The sequence below is a fragment of the Gadus macrocephalus genome, chromosome 3, assembly GCF_031168955.1.
Source record: "Gadus macrocephalus chromosome 3, ASM3116895v1".
Taxonomy (NCBI): domain Eukaryota; kingdom Metazoa; phylum Chordata; class Actinopteri; order Gadiformes; family Gadidae; genus Gadus; species Gadus macrocephalus.
Genome location: NC_082384.1, coordinates 23,454,317 through 23,477,819, shown reverse-complemented (window position 1 = coordinate 23,477,819; position 23,503 = coordinate 23,454,317). Strand labels below are relative to the sequence as shown.

Genomic DNA, 23,503 nt, shown 5'->3' with positions numbered 1-23,503 from the left:
GAAAGGTTGCGTGGAGCGGCCGGGATCGTTGAACCGGAGCGGGACCAGGGGCCGGGGCCGGGGAGGTGATTTGTGATCGCGGTTGTCAGAGTGGATTAACGGCACGCACACACACAGGGGGTTAGAGAGAGAGACAGAGAGACACACAGGGGGTTAGAGAGAGAGAGAGAGAGAGACACACAGGGGGTTAGAGAGAGAGAGAGAGAGAGACACACAGGGGGTTAGAGAGAGAGAGACACACAGGGGTTAGAGAGAGAGAGACACACAGGGGGTTAGAGAGAGAGAGACACACAGGGGGTTAGAGAGAGAGAGAGAGAGAGAGAGAGAGAGAGAGAGAGAGAGAGAGAGAGACACACAGGGGTTAGAGAGAGAGAGAGAGAGAGAGACACACAGGGGGTTAGAGAGAGAGAGACACACAGGGGGTTAGAGAGAGAGAGAGAGAGAGAGAGAGAGAGAGAGAGAGAGAGAGAGAGAGAGAGAGGAGAGAGAGAGAGAGAGAGAGAGAGAGAGAGAGAGAGAGAGAGAGAGAGAGAGAGAGAGAGAGAGAGAGAGAGAGAGAGAGAGAGAGAGAGAGAGAGAGAGAGGGAGCCGACTGGAGCAGAGGATCGCGAGCCGACACTGTATCCATCACGTCGCTCTATATCCGGCGTGGCCATAGAAACGACACTCTGTCACACATCGCTACGGACGCACACGTCACCGGCGCGGCTGCGTGCGTGGCCGTGAGTCACTCTCTGCCAGGGCCCGCAGCGCGACGCGTGGAGCACAATGACGCGCTAAACTGCTGCCGCGGAACGGGGGCGGTGGGGGACGATAGTGAGGTCACGTGCGTTTGTGCGTATGTGTGCCACTGCAGCGCGAGGAGAGAGAGGCGGGGGGGGGGGGGGGGGGGGGGAAGAGGGAGGCAAGGAGGGGGGCAGCAAGGCATGGTGGGGGGAGAGAGGCAGGGTGGGGGGGGGGATAGTGAGAGGCAGGGTGGGGTGGGGGGAAGATTGATGGAGGGTGGGGGGCTCTGTTCGTCTTGCCCTTGCTGCAGGACCAAAACGCGGATGGTGAGGAAAGGGTGGGGGGGGGGGGGGGGGGGCTGGTTTGTCCCTGTGATCTGTGAATGAACTCCGCAGCGGGCGTCATCGTCCCCTCGGTGTCCCTGCGTCCCCGCGGCGCGGCGCAGGGCTCTTTATCAAAATGCCCCGTCGAGCAACCTGCCGCGCAATTAGAAGAGGCAGGCTCTCATTCACTGATCGTCTACGAGGGGAGCGTCTGCCGAGAGCCCTGCTGCGACGGCGCGGGGAGAACACACACGGGCAGGGCTCATTCACAAAGGGCCGCCGGGCCTTTGTGAATGGGAGCGCCGGAGCGACAGAAGCCGATTGGAGGAATTGATCTCAAACTCCGCCAGGTTAGCGTCTTGGTGAGTGCTTTGTCCCCCGAACGAGAGGCTGGCTTGGGGATGAGTGCTTGGCCATCCAGAGGCTTACGGGGGGGGGGGGGGGGGGGGATTAAATCAACAGGTCAGAGCCGGGACTGCGAGGCCCGGGGAATTGGGCTGCAGCAGCCTTAACCAGACCTGCCCGAAAGTGGGTCAGGACAGAGCGCTTAATCAAACCGGGGCTGGTAACCGATCGCGGCCACTTGAGGCAGAGAACGCCCTTGTTCTCAGGGTCTGTGGCGGCGGTCATTCAGGAGATGATTGATGTCGCTTCACTTGAAAATCTTCACACTGAAATTTTTGCACATTGTGTTTCATTTGAATGGCAAAAACGCTTTGCAAAGTCCTGAATTTAATCTCCTCGGCAGAGTCTCCAAAATCCTTTCAGTTTTGCAAAACTAAAAAACGACCTTGGAGCCTCATTTCCATGAAATGGAAATGCACTTATTCCAATCCTAATATTACCACCCCACCCTCACTTTGGTGCTGAACACCAAAGGTTGCGATATCTGCACAACAGAGCATGAAAGGGAGGAACAATTTGGCCACCACCACCGCACGGAATAAGAACACTATTTGCTTTCCCATTAGCCTACCAAGACCCCGGTTGTCGCGGGGTGCTGGCAGCCGCGACGGCAGGCCGACGATACACAACGGCCTTTGTTCATAATACACGCGCACCTGCTGCACTTCTGGCATCGTCTCCCGGTCCAAGGACCACTGAGATGGCTTCTTAATAGCCTTAAGAAGCAACAGGCCAGGGAGACCGATGCCAGAGACTCAGCAGTCCCCCCCTTGAAGACCCAGAAGCCAGGAACAGAGCTCTTCTTCTGGTGGGGCAGCTCTCACAAGGCCAGGATGCTTCACGAGTAGACGGTTCTCTTTGTGCCATTCGGTGGACAAACAGAGAACATCGGTTATCGTTTGCTTATACTTCATGCTTGATGGGCCACTTTGTTTCAGACGACGACAAAAAAAACAACTTTTAGGTTGCAGTTTTGATCCATCTCTTTGTTCTATGGATTTCTGGATATTAGGTTAATCTTGAAGCAGATATGTCTGCTCTGAACCGTGTGTGTGGGGGGGGGGGGGGGGGGGACTGTGTGAAATATAGGTGCTATATTAATAATAATAATAATAATAATAATATTTAGGGCCCGACCGATATTGATTTTTGAGTGCCGATGCCGATTATTTTCAGAGAAAAATTACGATTACGATTTAATCGGCCGATTAAAAAAAAGAAAAAAAAAAAAGAAAACGTAGTTTTTGATACCTTAAATATACTTTAAACACTTTTGACGAATATGTGAATTGAATGCAGAACCTTTGAGTGTTTTAGAATACATTTACAGTCAAAAATGAGTGTAATGTAAAATGTAAAATAAATAACTAACTCCCAATGTGCTGCGCTCGTGAGCAGTGACTAACACGTGCGTGCTGAGCAGTATGGTCTCACCGTTAGAGTCTACAGTATAACAAATTAACATGGCCTGGGACCTAAAGAAAAACAGGCACAACATGCTCAAACAACGCGTCTTGTGTACATTGGTGAGGTGAGCGCGCAGCTGCCTGAGCGAGCGTGCTTTCATGTTGTACGGTAAAATTCAATCTCCTCTTTTTTACTCCAGCTAAAGTTGTTAGTTAGCAAGGCGAGTAGGAGCGCAATCTGCAGGATACTAATGGCAATAACATTTATAAAAAAAAATAAATAATAATAATCGGTTGTAATCTGCGTCTTTTTGGCCGATGCCGATTATTTTCAAAAAGTCTATAATCGGCCGATTAAATCGGCAGGCCGATAAATCGGTCGGGCCCTAATAATATTAGAGGATTGAATACACCAAGTCGCATTATACACCAGACCAAAATACTCTCTATTTTTGTTTACCTTTGCTACTCAACTGTAGTGTTTTAATGAACAAAAAGGCCCAAATCCAGAGAATAAGCTTCACTAGGAGTATCGAAAAACCGATCACAACTCCCAAAATAAAATGGGATGAGAACAAAAATAGCTGCAAACTGATTTAATGGACGTCAAAACATCAGGAGGTTAAAGGGTTCCAGGAGGGTTACACAACGAGTTTGCAGACTGAGTGTTTCACCCGGGCAGTGTGGGTGCCATGGGGGTTCAAACCTGGGTGCTCAGGGGGGGGGGGGGGGGGATCAGACCTGGGTGCTCAGGGGGGGGTGGGGAATCAGACCTGGGTGCTCAGTCCTCCCAGCGGATGGGACAGCCTGATCGCCGGTCTGCAGGCACACACAACGCCAGAGGCGCCCGAACGCTGCCTCGTGTCGTGACGCACACACGGCACACGGGAACAGGTTAGGCTGGCCCGCACCCCTGGGTGCGTGTCTGCCGTGTGTGTGTGTGTGTGTGTGAGCTCAGAGTGTGTGTGTGTGTGTTCAGAGTGTGTGTGTGTTCAGAGTGGTTTTGTGTGTGTGCATGCGTTCAGAGTATGTGTGTGTGTGTCTGTGTGTTTTCACAGTGTGAATGTGTGTGTGTGTTCAGAGTGTGTGTGTGTGTGTTCAGAGTGTTTGTGTGTGCGCGTTCAGAGTGTGTTTGTGCGCGTGTGTGTTTGTGTGTGCACGCGTGCGCGTGTGTGTTTGTGTGTGCACGCGCGCGCGTGTGTGTTTGTGTGTGCACGCGCGCGCGTGTGTGTTTGTGTGTGCACGCGCGCGTGTGTGTGTGTTTGTGTGTGCACGCGCGCGTGTGTGTATGTGTGTGTGTGTGTGTGTTTGTTTGTTTGGTTGCAGGGATCGGGCACGGGGGGGGGTTAGTCTCTAAAACAAAATGGCAGGCTGCCTAGATGTAGCAGTTTACTAATCCAGGATCAGGCAGTTAGTAAATCCTCTCAGTGTGGAGATCACTGGGCTCCACAGCGGATGTGCTCGAGGATAACTGTGGTCCACGGGCCTGAAATAACACAGAGAGGAGGCCTGCGAAGCCTCTTTGACGTGCAGCTGGCCCTCCCATAGGACCCAAACATCGTGGGCTGTGTGTGTGTGTGTGTGTGTGTGTGTGTCACGACAGCATCCTGTTATTGAGAAGCAGCAGAAGCCTCTGGGGGTGCCTTTTAATAGTATAAAAAAAAAGCATTACAACAACATGTGCAAACTTATGCCTAGTATTCACACATTTTTGCCTTGTTGTGTTTTATCAGCGAGCATTGATGACAACATCTACCACAGTTCTCCGTGCATCGAGATCCTATCATCATTGAGAAAATGCTAATTCCCTAACAGTATTACCACATTTCTAAATGAAGGCTTCAACTCAATTGCGTCTTCCATTATACACAGTTGTCACTGCTCAGCACTTGGTTCTATGAAAAGGTTTCTCTCTATGGTTCTCTCATTGAACCGACAGCGATGTATATATATATATTTATTTTGTTCTTCTTCTGAAAAATGTACTTATTGTAAGTCGCTTTGGATAAAAGCCTCTGCTAAATGTTATGCACACGTTAAGGGACCAGAAACCCACCAACTCTCTCTGGCCAAAATGCTCAACCGTGCAACACTAACATTCATTCGACTTCCACTCCAGCTCTGTGTTTACAACTTGACAACCAGTTCCAAGGCCCTGAACGCAGCACCTGCCAGGGAGCCAAGAGGCCCAGCGAGGAGAGAAGGTGTGTTTCGGTTCGCCGAGGAATGCCTTTAAAAAAAACGAAAGCACAATAACAAAATAATTTAAAACCTCGCTCTTTCTCCCCCTCCCACCCCTGCTTCTGCTCCCTTCTCCAGAAGGATGATTGGAGTAAGCATTTAAGGGGGTTACTGCCACCAGGTGTGAGTGTGATTAGCATCAACATCAATAGTGGGCGTGTCCACCTAGATGTATGATGGATAGACAAGCAACATTTGCTACAGTCTGGGTAGGCTGGTGGACTGATCTATCCAGCATACATCCAGGTGGACACGCCCACTTGTGATGTCACTAAAACACAGGAAAAGGCAGATTTACAAACGCCTTGTAATGGCGAATCATACTCACACCTGGTGGCGTGATATCACCCCTTTAACTTGCCATAGAGACGGTCGAAGAGACACCAAATACATAATCCTCCGAGCGAAAAAGAGGAACTGCTTTGTATGGTACAGCGAGAAGTTGAAGTCCAGCATAACGTGTGGATGCCATCCCACCCACACACGCAGGTGTTTGCAACCCAGAGTGCCAACGCTTTCGGTGGAACACACTGGAAACATCATTGTTCCGGGGTAGTTTGCGGCAGCCGTAGTGGTGTCGTCTTCCACAAGAGGAATGTTGCTTCATTATTGTTGTTAAGAAAAACAGGAAGATACGCAATTTTTACCAGACAAGGAACTGAGCCTGGGTTACGACACACTTTCCCCTCTTCTCTGCGGTGTCTTCAGAAATAGAGTGGATGCTTCACCCCCTGAGCCTCATCCAGTCCACGTTCTGTGGCCTTAACATGCATATGCAGCCATTTGGCCATGAGTCGTTTATGTACACAGATCTTTCTGGAAAGGGCAACCACCTCGTCAGCATCATTCGTCTGACCGAGGTCCACCTTCAGGTAATTAAACGAGCGAGAGCTTATTTTTTTTAATAGAGACAAAACAGAAGGAATCCCCCACCGCGCTAGAGGCCCCTCTACAACTCTACCCTGTTACGAATGACCCCTCGTCCGGGCTCCATGAGGCGGTGTGTCTCCCGCTTGCTGAGCTTCCACTCTTACTCCCGACCTCTCGTCCAGGCTCCATGCACCAGCCGTGTACTTAAAAGGCATCCGTTCCCTACTTCTTAACCCATTCTCTGCTAAGAAGATTTAAACGGGGCTGTGACTCTTCCGTCATATCGGTGGGGAACAAACCACGCCCCCAACATTACAACCAGCCAATGAGAACACACCATGAGTGAACGCACTCAACCCCCACCACAGCGGGCAGAGGAGGAGGAGGAGGAGGAGGAGGAGGAGGAGGTAGAGGGGGGCACAGCGGTGGTACACCATTATATTGTTTTAAGGGGAAGATAAATTACATATCGATGGAAAAGACATGCAAATCCATCACACCCGGTTCAGCCGCCGGTGGGAAACATGAGCCGGGTGCTGAGAGACTGGATGTGAGCACCCAACCAGACCCAGCCAGGGGCCAGACCCAGGAGCCAGACCCAGGAGCCAGACCCAGGGGCCAGACCCAGGGGCCAGACCCAGGAGCCAGACCCAGGAGCCAGACCCAGGAGGGGCCAGACCCAGGAGCCAGACCCAGGAGCCAGACCCAGGAGCCAGACCCAGGAGCCAGACCCAGGAGCACTAAGAGGCTTTGGAAAAACACAGAATTCTCAACAGTGCGAATGGACCGGGACGACGAGAGGAGGCAAACGACATATTCAACCTAATAATAACAACATATATATATATATAAATCACTCAACCCACAAAAAGAAAGGGAATAAAAGCCAACAACGTGTAAATACGTGTGTGTATATTTAACAATTATTCGCCTAACCCTAACCCCACTATTCACGGAGCCTGAGGTGAATAATTGTTTTAGTATATACCACACGTGAACACTCCAAAAAAAACAACAAGATAACACTTTTTGCCGGGGTTTATTTGTTTTTATTATCGTGACGAGACTACCGTCACGCGCGTGAAAACAATTCCCGAGTTTGAGATCTCAATCATGGGGACATTGCCCAAGAGTTAGCGAACCAATCAAATGGCGACCTGCAAGACGTTTCACGTGTAGCATATACTAAGTATATATACACATTCAGAATGTGAAAGTGCATGGGCATAGTGTGCAGTATGACGCACTCTGAAGGAACTATCGGCTAAGGCCGCGTAAACCAGAGAGCTTAGACTTTGCGTGCATGTACTCCAGATATAGGCTACCATCCCTACCATCACTTGAGTGGTGCATATAGTAGCCAATGGAGAGAAGCAGGGTTTAGCATAATGAGTTACCATCAATCAGACTCAGAATACAGAGAAAGAGTGCAGAATAGGTGTGAAAGTAATACTACTGAGGAATGGCTTCCTTAAGGCCCCTGCCGTGTTGACCCCAAGGTGCCTAACGAGCAACCACTGAAATAGCCATCTGGGTAAGGGGATCTGGAACACGCCCACCCCGACTGCATAAGTCTGCATCACACACACCGCTGTGTGTCTCTCTCTCTGTGTGTGTGTGTGTGTGTGTGTGTGTGTGTGTGTGTGTGTGTGTGTGTGTGTGTGTGTGTGTGTGTGTGTGTGTGTGTGTGTGTGTGTGTGTGTGTGTGTGTGTGTGTGTGTGTGTGTGTGTGTGTGTGTGTGTGTGTGTGTGTGTGTGTGTGTGTGTGTGTGCGCGTGTGTGTGTGTGCTTGCGCACGTGTGTGTATGCTTGCGCACGTGTGTGTGTGTGTTCGTGCTTGCGCCTGCGTGCGTGCGTGCGCACACATGCACGCGTGCGTGTGTGTGTGTGTGTGTGTGTGCTTGCCTTTGTGCCTTTGTGTGCGCCTGGCAGTGTGTGCGCCTGGCAGTGTGTGCGCCTGTGTGTGTGTATAGGGACACTTACCGCCATCACCAGCTCAAAGGGATACTTGTACACCCTCACAGGGGATTGGTACTTCTGCACCATGGTGGGGACCACAATGGCGCCGACGACCTAAACACAGCCGTGAAAAAACAAACACACACAGGGGGGGGGGAGCACAGGTTGACTCTGCTGCTGATGCAACCGTAATCATAAGCTTCAGGGACTCAGAGCGAGGTGGCGATCTACAGCTGTGTGGGATTAGGCCCGGGCATCACCGTAGCACAACACGATATGAGAGGCATTACTTCCATGTCAGGGCCTAGTGCGTAGGGGGGGGCCCCGACTAGGGACGTCTGCGGGGATAAGGTGTGCTGCTAGCTTCTGTGTAGGTGGGACGCCACAGGGAGCCCTGTTCTGAAAGGCTCGGTGGTGCCAGTGTGCGTGTTCAGGCCTGTGAGGTCTGTGTTGTTGACGAGAGGTTGGACGAGTTCAGAGGCTTTTTTTCACGGGATGGACGACGGGACTAAAGGTGGTTGCGCTTATCCATGGCCAGAAATGTGTCGGTTGGATGAATTGATGCAGTATTCTCCCGGAGCATTAGTCAAAGCCGAAACTACTGCAATGGAGTTTCAGAGCCAAAAACTAGGGATTTGGGTGGGCTAAATCCTTCTGAGGTGAAGGGTAATGTGAAACTAAAAAGGGTCAGGCTTATTGCACACGTACAAGGCTGGTGCATTAACTGAATGTTAGGGTCAGTACAGAACTTGGGCAGAACGTCTGCAATGAATCAACTTGTGCACAACTTGGGTACATGGTTGTTAACAAGGTTGGTTCCAGTGCGCACTTGAACCTATTTGATGAGATAGTATGAATTAGACATCATGAATCATAACTACATGGTGACGGTGTGACGGTGGAAAAAAGCTTTGCCAGCGCAGGTTATGTGGGCTTGGGTTTGAATGCGGAGTTTGGCCCTGGATAATGGTATCATACCACTGTGCTCTGAATAGCGTGCTCCCCATGGCGTGTGTTTATCAACTCCTTCCATCGCCAGTGATCAGCAGATGTGCTGTGTGAGGGACATGTCTTGGAAGGAAGCCGGTGAGCCAAGGTTACAAAAAATATTAAAAGGGATCAGTGCAATGGGACGAGAACTAAGTTGTGGGAGACGCGGACAGACAGACAATTTACACTATTCTCTTTCTACTACCAGTGTCTAGCTATTACAATTTTACCGTCATGTTTCAAGGTCTGTGAGAGACTTGAGGGACAGAGAGCACAGAAGTAGAATAGTGTGGCACCGTTAAAGAAAGAAACGCGTATTGAAACACAGAGGGGTATACAGACTCGTATTTGCTGGTTTCTGCTCATTCATAAATACAACAACAATGGCAAGTTGTTTACAATATAGACAGCCGAAAGAAAAAAACATTACGATTGTTTCCAATGCCACACATGAACACGTTTGACATACGCACGGGATTAACCATCCAATGCACTGTACTGCTTCAATGTAACGTGAATAACAAATAAACTGCATTAACAGCTGCACTTACCAGTAGGCGATAGAGACGCAATTAGAGAATCGGTTCTTGAGATTAGTCTTCTGTGTATCTTTTGCAGAGCCAATCCAGGCTAACTCTTGCCATTCCCTGCGTTATGCCGAAGAGCTACCACTTGGCCGGGGCGGTAAGCAGACAGCTTTGTAGTGTGAGCCACAGCCATTACGCAAGGGTGGTTAAAGCCAAGGAGCCGTGCGCCTTTCTGAGCGCAACAGCAGTGGGCAGAAAAACCGAGAATTTCTCAGATGACTCGAGCGTTTCGGAGATATGTGTGTCACCAGAGCCTTGTGATTTCTCACACATCTCTCTTCAACTGACACATCTCCTCCTTCGATGGGTCGTTCGGTAGTGGCGCCCCTCTGGCTCCTCCCACTACAGCGCCCGGTTGCGATGGGTTCATTAAAAATAAACCGGCTGCCCGGCCATCCATGTTCAATAATTGTGAACTAAAACTAAATTAATGATAACATTACAAATATATACATATATTTATAAAAAAAGACGCCGTTATGATTAACGGAGGACAATTTGAGCATCGTACCGGAGTTATGAAATACATGCGCATATATGCGCATCTTTTTTTGGCAAAGATGCCATTTCGTCATAATGTAGGATTTGAAGGCTAACGAGCATGCATGGCTGGTTAATGTTTGAGTTGAATGAGGCTGATTGTATGTACCTCAAAATTCTTAAGAATTAAAAATGTCTAATTATAGAGGTACGTCAGGGTAATCCTATGCATTAATTATCACCGAATAGCCCAAAAAAGACCATCTCGGTGCTGCTCAAAAGACTAATGGAATAATGGAATACTGACTTAACAATATAAACAAAATTATTGTGGGGAAAAAACAAGCAGGAGCGAGCAGCTTGAGCTACGGACAAGCCTGGAGTGTAAATAAGTGCATGACTCCACCTACTGGAAGATTTATAAATTGCAATATTTGTTCGAATTCAACTTTGAAAAAATAGAAGAAAGAAATAGAAGGACATAATCAAAACGATAATGCATTATTATATCACCTAATCTTCTATATTCAATTGGGTGACCTGCATCCCCTTTTTATACAAACTTCATGAGATGGTGCTGAAGGAGGTGGTGATATGATATGAATGCAAACGACCAACATTGGATAAACCGTTGGTAATTTGAAATGTATCTGAGACGCTCTAGTCTCTGTGTCGCCGAAAGTTCTCCGCAAACAGGAAGATAATTGCTACTCGCCAGTAAACACCTGCTTTGTATTACACCCAGTGTATTTATTTTTATATTTATAAAAATATAATATTGTAACAAGCATCCCTTTTAGAATAGCCTTCATAGTTTACAACATTGTATCATATTGTTGTTATCTATCATCTATTTATATTATGTTTAATAGTTCACCCTAACCTTTTTTTTTATAATCTTCACCAGGTTACAGATGTGTCATAAGGGAAAACATATCCAGGAAGTGGTTTCAGAAACACTACCTCCACAGGAAGTCAACCCAACAGCCGATGCAGCCTACACCTTTCACATACAGTAAAATAATCATGGCCTTGGGTTACTACATTTAAGTCGAAAGCACATTAACACATTAACAGTTGTCCTTCGCGCCTAAGTATGACACTGTTGGACACTCTCAGTGGTAGTTAAAGTATGATTGAGAACGAGTCACAATGATTAAACCTGAATAAATATGAAACCTGAATAGATAATTGATAATAATAATTGTTGAGGTGATACACACACACACGCACCGCACATGCTAAAACACACACACACGCACACATGCACAAACACACGCACAGCCCCTGATGTGTAGGACACACAAACACACACACAAACACACACAGGCAAACGCACATTCACATGCACGCACACTATGGAAAACGCACACACACACACACACACACACACACCTGTACTGTATAGTGGTGGCCACAAACAGCTAACCTGAGGATTTCATCCGATACTAGTTCAGTTTTAACAATTGGAACATTATATTAACATGATATTTCCACCCTGATTACCTCTGCAAACATCTCCGCAGGGTCAGTGTGTGAAACAGCAACCAGCCAAAGTGTGGCAGACGAGGCCGCAGCCAAGCAACCGACCGCAAGTGCAGCAGCCTCTTGCTTCTGAGCCGTCTGCAAATGACACAACACAGGAAGCCAACGCTGATCTCCCCCAAAAAGGAACCTGCGACCTATAACCAACGGAGCGCAACGCACACACACAGACATCCGCCTCACACAACAGGTGGAGCTCTACTCATAGAGGAGAGCGAACGTTGTCGATTAAAGAAGCTGTTTGACTGAAGCCTGAGATCCTTTCATTCAAAGTCAGAAAGAAGAGGCCCCCCCGTCCGACATGGGGAACGACGAGAACGACTCTCAGCTGGCGGCGGGGGAGGAGGACGCGTCAAAGGAGGCGAAGCAGACGTCGTCGGTGGAGAGGGAGCCCGCCTCGGAGCTCCCCGCCGACAACAACGACCCGATAAAGATCTACAACTGGCACACCAGCACCAAGGGGGCGCCGGGGGACGGCAAGGGGGACGGAGGTGCGGCGGCGGCGGCGGCTTCCCCGATGGAGAAGCCTCCGAAGAGCTCCACCACCAAGTTGAGTCGGATTCGGAACTGGGGCAAGGCCCTGAGCGACGACCTGGGCGAAAGGGCTTTCTCTCACTCTTCTCCCGTGAAGAGCAAGAGCACCGGGGCCAAGCTGGAGAAGGCGTCCGGGGCCCAGAAGCATCCCTTCAGGAGGGCCGCGTCAGAGCCCGCGGGGTCACTGTTCGGGACCCACGGCGGGCCCTCCGGCTCCGGCCACGCGACTCAGTCCACAGCAGCGGCCGAAGCCCCAGGGGCCTCTCCCGTGGACGGGGCCCAGAGGGCCAGCGGAGGGGCCCTCTTTAGGAAGTGCCTGAAGACGGTGTCTCAGAAGCTCAAGAGGCCGAGGCTGCAGAGTCGGCACAGCACCTCGACCCTGCTGCGTGGTAATGTGTTTTTGAAAGTCCCATATAATCTGTTCATCAGGTATATTTTTTATTTGTAAATTTATGTCCTTAAAGACGATTAATGTTGACACGTGTCCGTATGACCTTGTATATATTAGTGGTGCACTTAATTCAAGTACAGAATGATGCGTAGCTCGACTATTTACTAGAAAATGTCGTGCATAGTTTCATACAGCAAAACAAGGAACTCTTGTGGCGTCTTCGGGTATTGCAGTTATATAGGATTCGAACGCTTTGGCTGACGTCATACACCCAAAGCATCATGCTGTTTTGAAATAAGATAACTATTTTATGAATCTGAAATAAAATTGAAATCAAAGCAAAGCTTCTTTGAAATAACAAGAACAATGTTTAATAATTAAAAAAGTGCAGGACGGGAATATATCCTATAATTGCTTTAAACGTAGGCCTATGTAACAATAAAAGAATAAAAAATGCAATAATATAAATTATACATTATTTTTTGAAAATGTACAAAGGACCAAACAGGACTTGAACAGTTTATTATGGTGTGTAATTGCATAACAGGAAATGGAAGATAGACTCAAAGCCACAGCTTTGGCCACAGTTTTTGTAGTAGTGGAAGATAATGATTAGTGCCATTAAGCAGTAATTAGGATAGTAAATGTATTTAACACCCTAGTCATGTTAGACAAACTACTATTCCTTCAAAGAAATATAACATAACAACATAATCACAAACTCAACTAAATGAATGTCGTTTTCACAGGTATTGGAATTACTTTAAAAAAAAAAGAGCGTGTTTTTGTTACGCGTGTACGCCATTTCATCTGTGTTTGTATGTGCGTGCACTTCCAGATGCGGGCAAGAATGCGAGCGCGTCAGCTGAGCTACCCAGAAAACAGTGGGCCCCCCCCCTCGAGGTACCCCTGTGGGACATTAGCAACTGTATCCTGGAAGACGGACAGATACTCATCTCTCCGGATGATGAGGTACTTCCATCAACCAAACAAACACACTCAACTCTGCCTGTCCCTCCCTTAGAAGCCTGTTTAAGTCATCAAAAACAATCGGCAAATAAGCAGATCTGCATTGCCTTCAACCAAATATATTTGATATTGTAAAAAATAAAATAAAAAAAATGTTTGTGTTGTGTGTGTGTGTCTTATTCAGCCTACGATGTGGACCCGTAATAGAGTCAGCAGCTCGACGTCCTTACTCAGCATGCAGAACTTTGGTGAGATAAATACAGGTCAGCACACACACACACACACACACACACACACACACACACACACACACACACACACACACAAAGATTATTCAGCATTGCGAAAACAATTGTTTTTATTTATTGTATACTCTGTGAACCCAGGTTATTCGTATGAGGAGGCAGCTGTTCAGTGTTACACTTCTTAGCAGTAGTGTAGCGGGTAGGAAGTCACTGATAGGGCAGGGGAAGTAACAGACGTTTATGCACGCGCGTGGCGGTCAAATTGCTTCCTCACAAATGATAACATCACATCTGGGTGTTCCACTTCTGCACCAATCAGGGGATGTGAAATGTAAAGTATACGTGCTTCATTCACTGTCAACGGGCATTTTGATCAGAGAAAGGGGATGTGATCAGACCAGTCGTTTCTTTTGTTCGCTTTACTTTCATTATTGTAAAGGCGATGAGGTCAGCAGAGTAGGACCATGACGAAGGAACTACCTCAGAATTGGAAGTGACCCAAGTTCACAGTTTTTCAAGCTTCTGGATTAAATGATGGTGTTCAGACGTTGGATAGTGTGTGGCGGGGCGTTGGGTAAGAAGAAGGAGAAAGAAGGACCACTTGTTCAAAATACAAGAAATTAAATTTGAAAATAAGAGGGTAACGCAATGAAATACACCATTCTTCTTGAATAAATTGTTACCTTACAATTGTTACGTTGCTTAATGATACAACTCTTATGTAATTCAGGAAAAAATATTTGCTCTTTGCTGTTTCTATTAAGTAAATACATGATAGGTTCAAATGGTTCATAATTTGATATAATTAATGCTGTGTCAATGTTAAGCAATGTTAAGTAATTGTACAATGTCGAGTTGAGCAAGGGAAGGGTGTAAACCACATCCTGCATGATTTTAATTCTGATACTGGTCTGATTACTAGGAGCTCAGTGACTCTAGGTTCTCTGCTAGTCAAAGACGTGTCCAGGATTTGTCAGAGTTCCCCCTGTAACCCTGACAAATTCTGGACCTAAAGACTAAATAATTAAGTTGTGCATCCTTGTTAAGATTGAAAGAAACATTAGAGAGTATAGGTTATCTATTTTCCATTACCATACTGAAAAGAGCACTCTTGTTGATATGGAATTGCATGAAAATATTCTTCCAAAAGTTCTTTATTAATTCAGACTACTTTGTTAAAGGGGTTCTGATGTCTTTGTTAAATGATGAAAGCTTGCATCATTTCTAATCTCCGCAGAATGCAGTCCGGACCCGGTGAGTCAAGGAGGCGCTGCTCGGTTCAAGACCCAGGACGGCGGAGTGAGGGTGAGTCGAAATGGGGGTCAACGAGGGCGCTAGTTCGATCCCCGTCTCCTCCCATCTGAGTGTCGAGGTGTCCCTGAGCGAGACGCCTCCCCCCTGACTGCCCCCGGCGAGCTGGCTGTCGCCTTGTGTGACTGACTCACTCATTTGTGTGTAAACCGTTGTGTACATTTGTAGTTTTGGAAATGAATGAAAGGCCTCCCTTCAACTCTATGTATTCAAATCCAATAGAGTGCGCCCCGCCAACTTCTTTGGATAAAAGCGTCTGCTAAATGCCCTTAATGCGACGTCCATGTTGCGTTTCCTTTAAATATTTCACAATGCAAAAAATAAAAATAGATGTTTCCAAATACATTTCAATTATTTCATCCATTCCGTTCTCCTTTGTCTCGTCAGGCACTGATCAAACGCCGTCTTGAGGGCCGGGCAAAGAGGAACAGCACCACCCAAATAAACGCCATCGGACTGAGCAGCAGGTGGATGTTTTATTCTACGTAAACTTCCGTCGTTGTTCAGCGATTGTGTATCTCCAGGGAAGCTGTGACCCCCCCGGGTTTTCTGCCTGCTCTCAACGTCTCCGTCTCAACATGGTGTTCTACAGGCTCTACGGCTCGCGGGAGTCCGTGTCCATTCCGGTCAGCGTAGCGGGGACCTTTGACCTTAGCACGGATGCCAGCACGGTCATCAGACCCGTGCACAGCTCCATCCTCGGGGAGAAGTACTGCTTCGAGGTAGACACCGCTAGACACTCATGAACGTCACTTGTCGTTCGGATTGAAGCTTCTCATCACCAATCTGGGTCGGTTTAGCTCGGGAGGCGGAGCGGGTTCGCTTGTAACCGGAAGGTTGCTAGTTCGATCCCCGGCTCCCCGAGTGTCGAGGTGTCCCTGAGCAAGGCACCTTACCCTAACTGCTCCTGACGTGCTGGCTGTCGCCCTGCATTGTCGACACCGCCGTCGGTGTGTGAATGTCTGTTTGAACCGTTGTAAGTCGCTTTGAATAAAAGCGTCTACAAAATGCCGTGAATGTGATGCTGCGGTAACTGACCTGTCTTTCAACGTGAAACTCTGCCAGGTGATTAACCCAGAGAACAGCCACTGCTTCGGCTGTACCTCCGCGGCCGAACGGGACCGCTGGATCGAGGATTTGAGGCGCGCTGCCCAGCCCAATAAGGTCAATACGCCATCTACACCATCCACACCCTCCACAGGAACACTCTCTGCAGGCTGTTAGCATTACATTACCTGTCGGCATTATTCCTCTCAACTTATACCCAAACACATATCTTAATGAACTTTTGTAATAAACATAATATAAAGACGTACATAAAAATAGGGGATAGGGCTTGTACATGTCAACGTCACATCGCAATGACCATCGCCATTTTGGGACCATTGGAGCATTGGAGTGATCGTTATTATATTGTAGTTTAAAAAAAGGCAATTATTTGTCATTATGGGAGAACATTGTGGTGTTTGAAAGCGCCAAAGCATTTTCATTAGCTCGGTTACATTACATTGAAGACGCTTTGGGATTTGACAGTACTTCAACTCTCTTGAGTGCTCTCAAAATGGCGGAGATCCTGTGATGCCTTCTGATCTACCAGCCCTAGTGGATGTCTCATCCTCAGTGTACGAATGTCTTCCCAATCCACAGGACAACATTGAGCGCAGCGAGAACTCCCTGAGCCTCTGGGTGAACGAAGCCAAGGACCTGGCCCCCAAACGCCGGTACTTCTGGGAGCTCCACCTGGACGGCACCCTGTTCGCCAGAACCAGCAGCCGAGCCGTCGACAAGTGCGCCGAGCGCTCCAGCCTGGCCGGGGACGGCGTCAATGGGGCGTCCGGGGGCCAAGGGGGTGGCAGCAGCAGCAGCAGCCAAGCCGGGGGCTTCAAGCTGTTCTGGGGGGAGTTATTCGAACTGGACAACCTGCCCGCGGTCTCCGAGGTGACTCTGTACCTCTTCCGCGACGAAGACCCCAAGAAGAGACGCCTGTCCCGGGACGACTCCAGCCTCCACCCTCTGGGCAGCGTGGCCATACCCCTGGCCGAGATCCGGGGGAGGGCGCATCAGGAGAAGTGGCATGCCATCGTCCCGTACAAGGCGGCAGGCTCGGGCAGCAGCAAGGAACTACTGGGGCCCCAGGCTTCCCTGCGCATCAAGGCCCGGTTTCAGAATCTGAAGGTGCTGCCGATGGAGAGGTACAAGGAGTTTGCCGAGTTTGTGACCGTGGACTACGTGGAGATGTGTCAGAGCCTGGAGCCGCTGCTGGGCGTGAAGGAGAAGGAGGAGCTGGCCGGGGCGTTGGTCCACGTGCTGCAGAGCATTGGCAAAGCCAAGGTGACTCCGTTTATGAAGCCTCAAGATCTAGAACACGTAGCCCTGACATTATCGTTGATGCATTTTGTGTGATGTTCAATTGGTTATGCATAGTACTATACTGGACTATAGCTATTTTTTTTCCAAATATATAGGTGTTCTTAGTACACTGATCATAAAAATGTAAAAAAATCTATTACTGTATGTCATACTTCACAGGCCACAAAAAACTTTCTCTTACAGTGGGGGTCGTTTCATACCGTTTATATGTTCTTTACTTCAGGAGTTCCTGATTGATTTGGGTAGTGCGGAAGTTGAGCGTCTTGGGGAGAAGGAGGCACTGATCTTCAGAGAGAACACCCTGGCCACCAAAGCCATTGATGAGTACATGAAGCTGGTGGGCCAGAAGTACCTCATCGACACCCTTGGTAAGAATGTTAGGAAGCCAACATCTCAGCCGGGTTTTCAACTAAAAATACAGAAGCGACAGATCGATCACTTTGTTTGATAATCCCTCTCTGATAACAGTGTGCTTTAAAAATACATACCTCCCGTCCCCTAAGGTCAATTCATCATCGGACTATACGCCTCAGTGGAGAACTGTGAGGTGGATCCTCTTAAATGCCACTCGGCTGACCTGGCCATCAACCAAAGACACCTGACGGAGACCTGTGAGGAGGCAGTGAAGAAGATCACCGAGATGCACGGGTAAGATAACATACACCGTATGGGAACGTTGAACAGGATACATTTATTTTATTAAAAATGTGACACCTAAACCGCTGAGATATTCTTGAGCAAGTCACCCACAACGTACTGGTTGTCTTCTTGCTAGGTTGACATTGCCGTGTGTGTGTGTGTCTCAGTGTTTGTGTGCGTGTGTCTCATTGTGTGTGTGTTTCAGTGTGTGTGTGTGTCTCAGTCTGTCTGTCTATGTGTGTGTGTGTCTCCGTTTGTCTGTCTGTCTGTCTGTCTGTCTGTCTGTCTGTCTGTCTGTCTGCGTTTGTGTGTGTGTGTGTGTGATTTTGAATGTGTGTGAGTGCGTGCGTTAAAAAATTGAAACAAATCCCATTGAACCCTGAACCCTAAAACACCACCTTCCCTTGTACAGATCATTTCCTGAGGAGTTGAACAAGGTCTTCTCCAGCTGGGTGACCCAGTGTGAGGACCAAGGACGACCAGAGATTGGCCATCGCCTCATCTCCGCCTCACTCTTCCTACGCTTTCTATGTCCCGCCATCCTCAGTCCTTCCCTGTTCGGGCTGACACAGCCCTACCCTGAGCCACTCACCCTGCGCACCCTCACTCTGACCGCAAAGGTCATGCAGAACCTGGCCAACTTCAGACTGTGAGGAGCTGCTCATCCACACACAAAACCTTCACATTTACATTAAGGGCATTCAGCAGACGCTTCTATCCAAAGCGAAAGTACATTTGCCAGAAGAAAGACTAAACAATATATCGCTGTCGGTGCAATATGGATGTTCATAGAAATAAGGATGTTCATGTTCAAGCACTTACAATTGTTAGGTTAACCCATTCCCTGTATACAACAAAGATAGCTGGGGTAAGATTCTACACACACACACACAAGTACTATCTTTAAGTCCAAGGACGTACAACATACAATAAGTGCATACATTAATTCCGACAAACTCACGTACACTCCGTTCAGGATCCACTCACACCCTCCAAACCCGACATACGAAGCTGTGCACCATGGGTGATCGGGCCTTTTCTGCTGCTGCCCCTAGACTATGGAACGCCCTCCCTGACCACCTGAGGGCTCCACAGACTACAGCTCTTTTTAAACGGAACCTCAAAACCCATCTCTTTAAAAGAGCATTCAGCTAAACTTTCTTTGAGGTTCCCCCTTTTTTAATAGTTTTTTGGTATTTTTTTCTCTGAAGCACTTTGAGATTCTTGAATATAAAGTGCAGTATAAATAAAATTTATTATTATTATTATTATTATTATTATTAATTGCCAGGATGTACAACATACAATAAGTGCATAATAGGGGTGTGGTGGGGGTTAGGGTGGAGGCTGTGCAGAGTCTGGGTGAACTCTGAACAAGTGGGTCTTGAAAGACCTTTGATGTTCACGTACTTTACAGACTAGGGAAGGTCAAGAAGGGTTCCTCGATCGAGCTGAGCACTGACTAACACCAATGTTTCATACCCAGGTTTGGAGAGAAGGAGGAGTACATGCTCTTCATGAATGACTTCCTGCAGCAGCACTGGGAGGCCATGAGAGGCTTCCTTCAAGCCGTGTCGAACCCGGACTCCGACCTTCCGATGGCCTCCTTCGACGGCTACGTCGACCTGCCCTTGCGTCTGGCTGTGCTCCACGGACTGCTGGTAGACATCATCTCCAAGAAACAGCAGGTGGGAGCTCAGCACCATCAGGTCGTACAGAACCTGCCCTAGGGACGGTTGGGGAAAATTAGCATCCGCTATTAGCACAAGGATACTTGTATTAGGTAGTAGTCCTCAGTTTGTAAAGGTAGAATAAAAGTCTTGCTCCTTCTGGTGACGGACATTTTGAATAACGTCCATGATATCTTTCTTCTCTTCTAAGAACACAATAGAGCAACTGCATCCGCTGCCCTCCATTCTGAACAACATCACAGAGTCCCTAGGTTCCGGAGGTCCTTGGATTCCTATCAACAGGTGTGTGTGGGCACCATGGCCGGTCCTCATGGTTCTCTAGCGCAGTGTTTCTTAAATGGGGGCACTCAGACCCCTAGGGGAACTTTGGAGGACTGCAGGGGGCAAAAAATAAAAGCCAACTATCTTTTTCTTTTTATCTGAAAGCTGGATAAAGACAATAGGGATGATGGACCCTTTAAATGTTTATGTTTACCCTGCCAAATAGAATGCACACACATTATTTGCATTCATTTTATATATTTTTCACCCAAAATAGATATGTGCCGGTGAAGGGGGTAAAATATATCTTAGAGGGGGGGTACTAGTAGAATTTTTTTTAGCACCACTGCTATAGAGCAGCGAGCCAAATGATCCTTTGACATTTTGACATTGTTACTTTTCATGCCATGAATACATGGTGACAGAGATTTGACTTCTGATTGCAGTCCAAGAAAACACAAGCCAACGTACGTTCCTCCTAAACACCTCAGCAAATACAGCCCACACCAGTCCTCCCTCCAGCAGCTTCCCATAGAACCCAAAAGCCTGCGAGACGGGTATGTACACGCGCGTGTTATGTGTTGTCCGTTCTGGCACTTAAATATAGTACTTAGCATTGTGTAGCGTCTAATCCTAGCTACCATTGCTGTATACGGGGAATGGGTTAACCTAGCAATTTTTGTAAGTGTAAATGTGACTGAGGGGTATGTTTACATCACTGTTTCCGAGAAGGATAGATTAATGTTTGAACGGGCCGGTCTTCAACAGGGGCGTGCACTCCCGGAGGAGCATGAGAGAGAGGAAACCGGTCGCCAGGACCCAGAGTGCTCCACACCGGCGTCCCGGCCACAACAGATATGCCCTGAAGAGACAGACCAGCACGGAGGACCTGCAGGTAGACGGCCCTGAACAGGAGCACGAGCCGGGGGCCGCCCACCCACTGGACATCTCATCCCCGCAGACGGTGAGTGACAAGCAGCTCGTCTACTGCGGTGGTACAGCTCGTCGCTCGGCTGGGCATGCAGGCGGCATGTGGCTCAGGAGGTAGAGAGCAGTGGCGGTTCTACGTCCAGTTACGCCCCGGTCAAGACTTCCTCCTAGGGGGGGGGGGGTAAGGGGTTGTATCATGACCCTACGGAATTCAGTGGGGGATTCATTCCGTCTGTGCACGTGCAGCCAGAGGGGGCGCCAATATACCAATTCCCCACACAATGTTAAGTGTCTCCTAGGCGCGTTTTTATTTTCTGCTCGTGGCGCCTCCCCATGTGATTTGGCGCCCCCCACAAATATGGCACCCTGGGCGGCTGCCTGGTTCGCCCGTGCCTAAAACCGCCACTGGTAGACAGGGTTGGCTGGTTACCGGAAGGTTGCTAGTTCGTTCCCCGGCTCCTCCTAGTTGAGTTTCGAGGTGTCCCTGAGCAAGAGACCCAACCTTAACTGCTCCTGACGAGCTGGCCGTCGCCTTGCATGGTTGACACCGCCGTCGGTGTGTGAATGTGTGTATGAATGGGTGAATCTAAGGCAATATTGTATGAGGTTTGAGTGGCCACTGGTTAGAACAGCGCTATATGAAAACATTTACCACTTGATTTTCCATGTAAATGACAAGATGATCTGAGACTATGCAAACAACATGTTCTCTTCTTTCAGGGGGTTAGTCTTAAGCCAACCCCTAAACCAGTTCCTTGGATCAAACAAAATCACAAGAAGGAGCACTGCGAGATACAGAAGAGCGAATACGAACAACTGGACTCATTGGACCGGGTATGTGTTCTTTCTGTGACTACGTTCGTTCTAGATTGACATAAACACAGTACCTATAGATTTTATGTGTGGCTTTGGGATTTTGCAATAGAAGCATGCAGAAGAGCTGTCCGAGCTCCGTCTTGGGGTGGAGCAGGTGACTGAACGGGAGCTGGAGATGGCCAAGCGTCTGGAGGACTTCATCGCTCAGAGCATGGAGCAGAACGAGATGCTGCAGGCGGAGGTGCACGGGCTGAGGAACACGGTGGAGTCGTGCGAGGAGCAGCTGGCCAGCGCCACCTTCAGGTGAGATCTGAATCCAAAATCAAAAATGTTGCTCCCAAGAATTCGTTAAATCAGCATTTTGCATCCTAAGACTTGTGAAATGAATGAATACCAAACACAGATTCACCTGTTTCGTATTAGGCTGGGTATGATCGAGGAGGAGAGGGAGGAGGATGAGAGGAAGCTGAACGTTGCCTTGGCAGCCGCAGAGCGAGTTAATGTCTTGGTAAGAGAGAGAAAGGACTTTCAACATTTTTGTTTTGGGCCAAAATTGCTAATGCAAATATTAATAAATGAAAGATAAGAGGAAAGTGATTGTGTGTTCTTAGGAGGAGCAGCTGGCAGACATGTTGAAGGGCCTCCACCGGCTCAATAAGGAGGTCTGCACGGAGAACGACGAGCTGCCGCCCAGAGAGTCACACGTACACAGTGACTGAGCCCAGATAAGGGCTGTGAATGTGAAGTCTAATTGTTCCATTATGTGTGAGGCTAGATGACAATATCCTATTTTCTCTTAAGGTCCCATGACATGCCACCAGGTGTGAGTGCGATTAGCCTTACAAGCAGTGTGTGTCCACCTAGATGTGGGACGGATAGATGAGCAACGTTTGCTAGTCCACTGGGTAGGCTGGTAGACTGATCTATGCAGCACACATCTAGGTGGACACGCCCACTTGTAATGGCTAATCACACACACACCTGGGTCGGCTTAGCTCAGGAGGTAGAGCAGTTGTCTTGTAACCGAAAGGTCGCTAGTTCGATCCCCAGCTCCTCCTAGCTGGGTGTTGATGTGTCCTGCTCCTGACAAGCTGCCGCCTTGCATGGTTGACTCTGCCATCGATGTGTCGGTGTGTCAATGTGTGTATTAACCGATCTAAGTCGCTTTGGATGAAAGTGTCTGCTAAATGCCCTAAATGTTATTTCATGGGACCGTTAGAAGATAAGATTCCTATGCAAGTAGCTAACCCCAGATGGGAAATTTGTGAAGGCTTAGAGCTTTACCTGCCCTTAAATTTAAAGTGACAATAATATAAAATGATCAGCATCATGTCTTTGAATATTTTGTACATGAATGGAAGGCCTCCATTCAACTATATGTATTGAAATCCAATCGAGTATGCAATGCCAACTTCTTTGATGGATAAATAAACTATAAAAAAAATAAAAATAAAGTGTAAATAAGTGTCAAGCGTATTCATGTTGTATTGTGTCTGTGTGTCTTTCTGTTTGTGTGAGAGAGATATACACCCCTTATAGGTATGTGTGAAAGGGAGTGACACATATTTACAGTGGGCTAACCTGCTTTTGCGGATGTTGTTAAAGGCAAATCTGCAGGAAAGATCAGGTGATGGGCAGTTGTCCAGGTGCTGACGTCCGCCAGACATTCCGATATGCGTGTTGCAATCAGGGTTTTATCAGATGAGGGGAAAGAGAGAAATAGCGTGTCGTCAGCATAAAACAATAAGCTAATGATTTGGGGGTCACTGCCCCTTTCAATTTCAAGCTTATGTATACAGTTCATATAATGCGTC

The 23,503-nt window shown here is 48.1% G+C and overlaps 2 protein-coding genes and 1 long non-coding RNA gene across 7 annotated transcripts in view; 1 reads left to right on the top strand and 2 right to left on the bottom strand.

The window, feature by feature from the left end:
* Positions 1 to 7,086, bottom strand: part of si:dkey-237i9.1 (SEC14-like protein 1) — a 19,522-nt gene extending 12,436 nt beyond the window's left edge. Inside the window, 2 exon segments of the mRNA XM_060047407.1 lie at positions 6,540 to 6,719; positions 7,042 to 7,086. Coding sequence (XP_059903390.1) covers positions 6,540 to 6,719; positions 7,042 to 7,086 — 225 coding nt within the window.
* A 212-nt stretch (positions 7,087 to 7,298) lies between these two features.
* On the bottom strand, positions 7,299 to 9,900 carry LOC132454647 (uncharacterized). Its single transcript, XR_009524972.1, has 2 exons — positions 9,472 to 9,900; positions 7,299 to 8,044 (listed from the first exon to the last, which is right to left on the bottom strand). It is a non-coding gene; the product is annotated as an uncharacterized LOC132454647 (long non-coding RNA).
* A 1,745-nt stretch (positions 9,901 to 11,645) lies between these two features.
* Positions 11,646 to 23,165, top strand: rasal3 (RAS protein activator like 3). 5 transcript variants are annotated; one of them, XM_060048139.1, is made up of 19 exons: positions 11,646 to 12,455; positions 13,296 to 13,429; positions 13,611 to 13,674; positions 14,909 to 14,976; positions 15,370 to 15,449; positions 15,575 to 15,704; positions 16,048 to 16,146; positions 16,630 to 17,313; positions 17,576 to 17,720; positions 17,856 to 18,000; positions 18,404 to 18,640; positions 19,478 to 19,679; positions 19,873 to 19,964; positions 20,390 to 20,500; positions 20,712 to 20,907; positions 21,594 to 21,707; positions 21,799 to 21,992; positions 22,113 to 22,197; positions 22,301 to 23,165. In XM_060048139.1, exons 1-19 carry the CDS (start codon positions 11,834 to 11,836, stop codon positions 22,406 to 22,408), a joined length of 3,510 nt encoding a protein of 1,169 aa, XP_059904122.1. In that variant the 5' UTR covers positions 11,646 to 11,833; the 3' UTR covers positions 22,409 to 23,165. The 5 variants fall into 5 exon arrangements, with proteins under 5 accessions (XP_059904122.1, XP_059904121.1, XP_059904120.1 ...); XM_060048138.1 differs by having other exon boundaries at positions 13,611 to 13,689; positions 21,802 to 21,992; XM_060048137.1 differs by having other exon boundaries at positions 13,611 to 13,689.
* Positions 23,166 to 23,503: the final 338 nt, after the last annotated feature.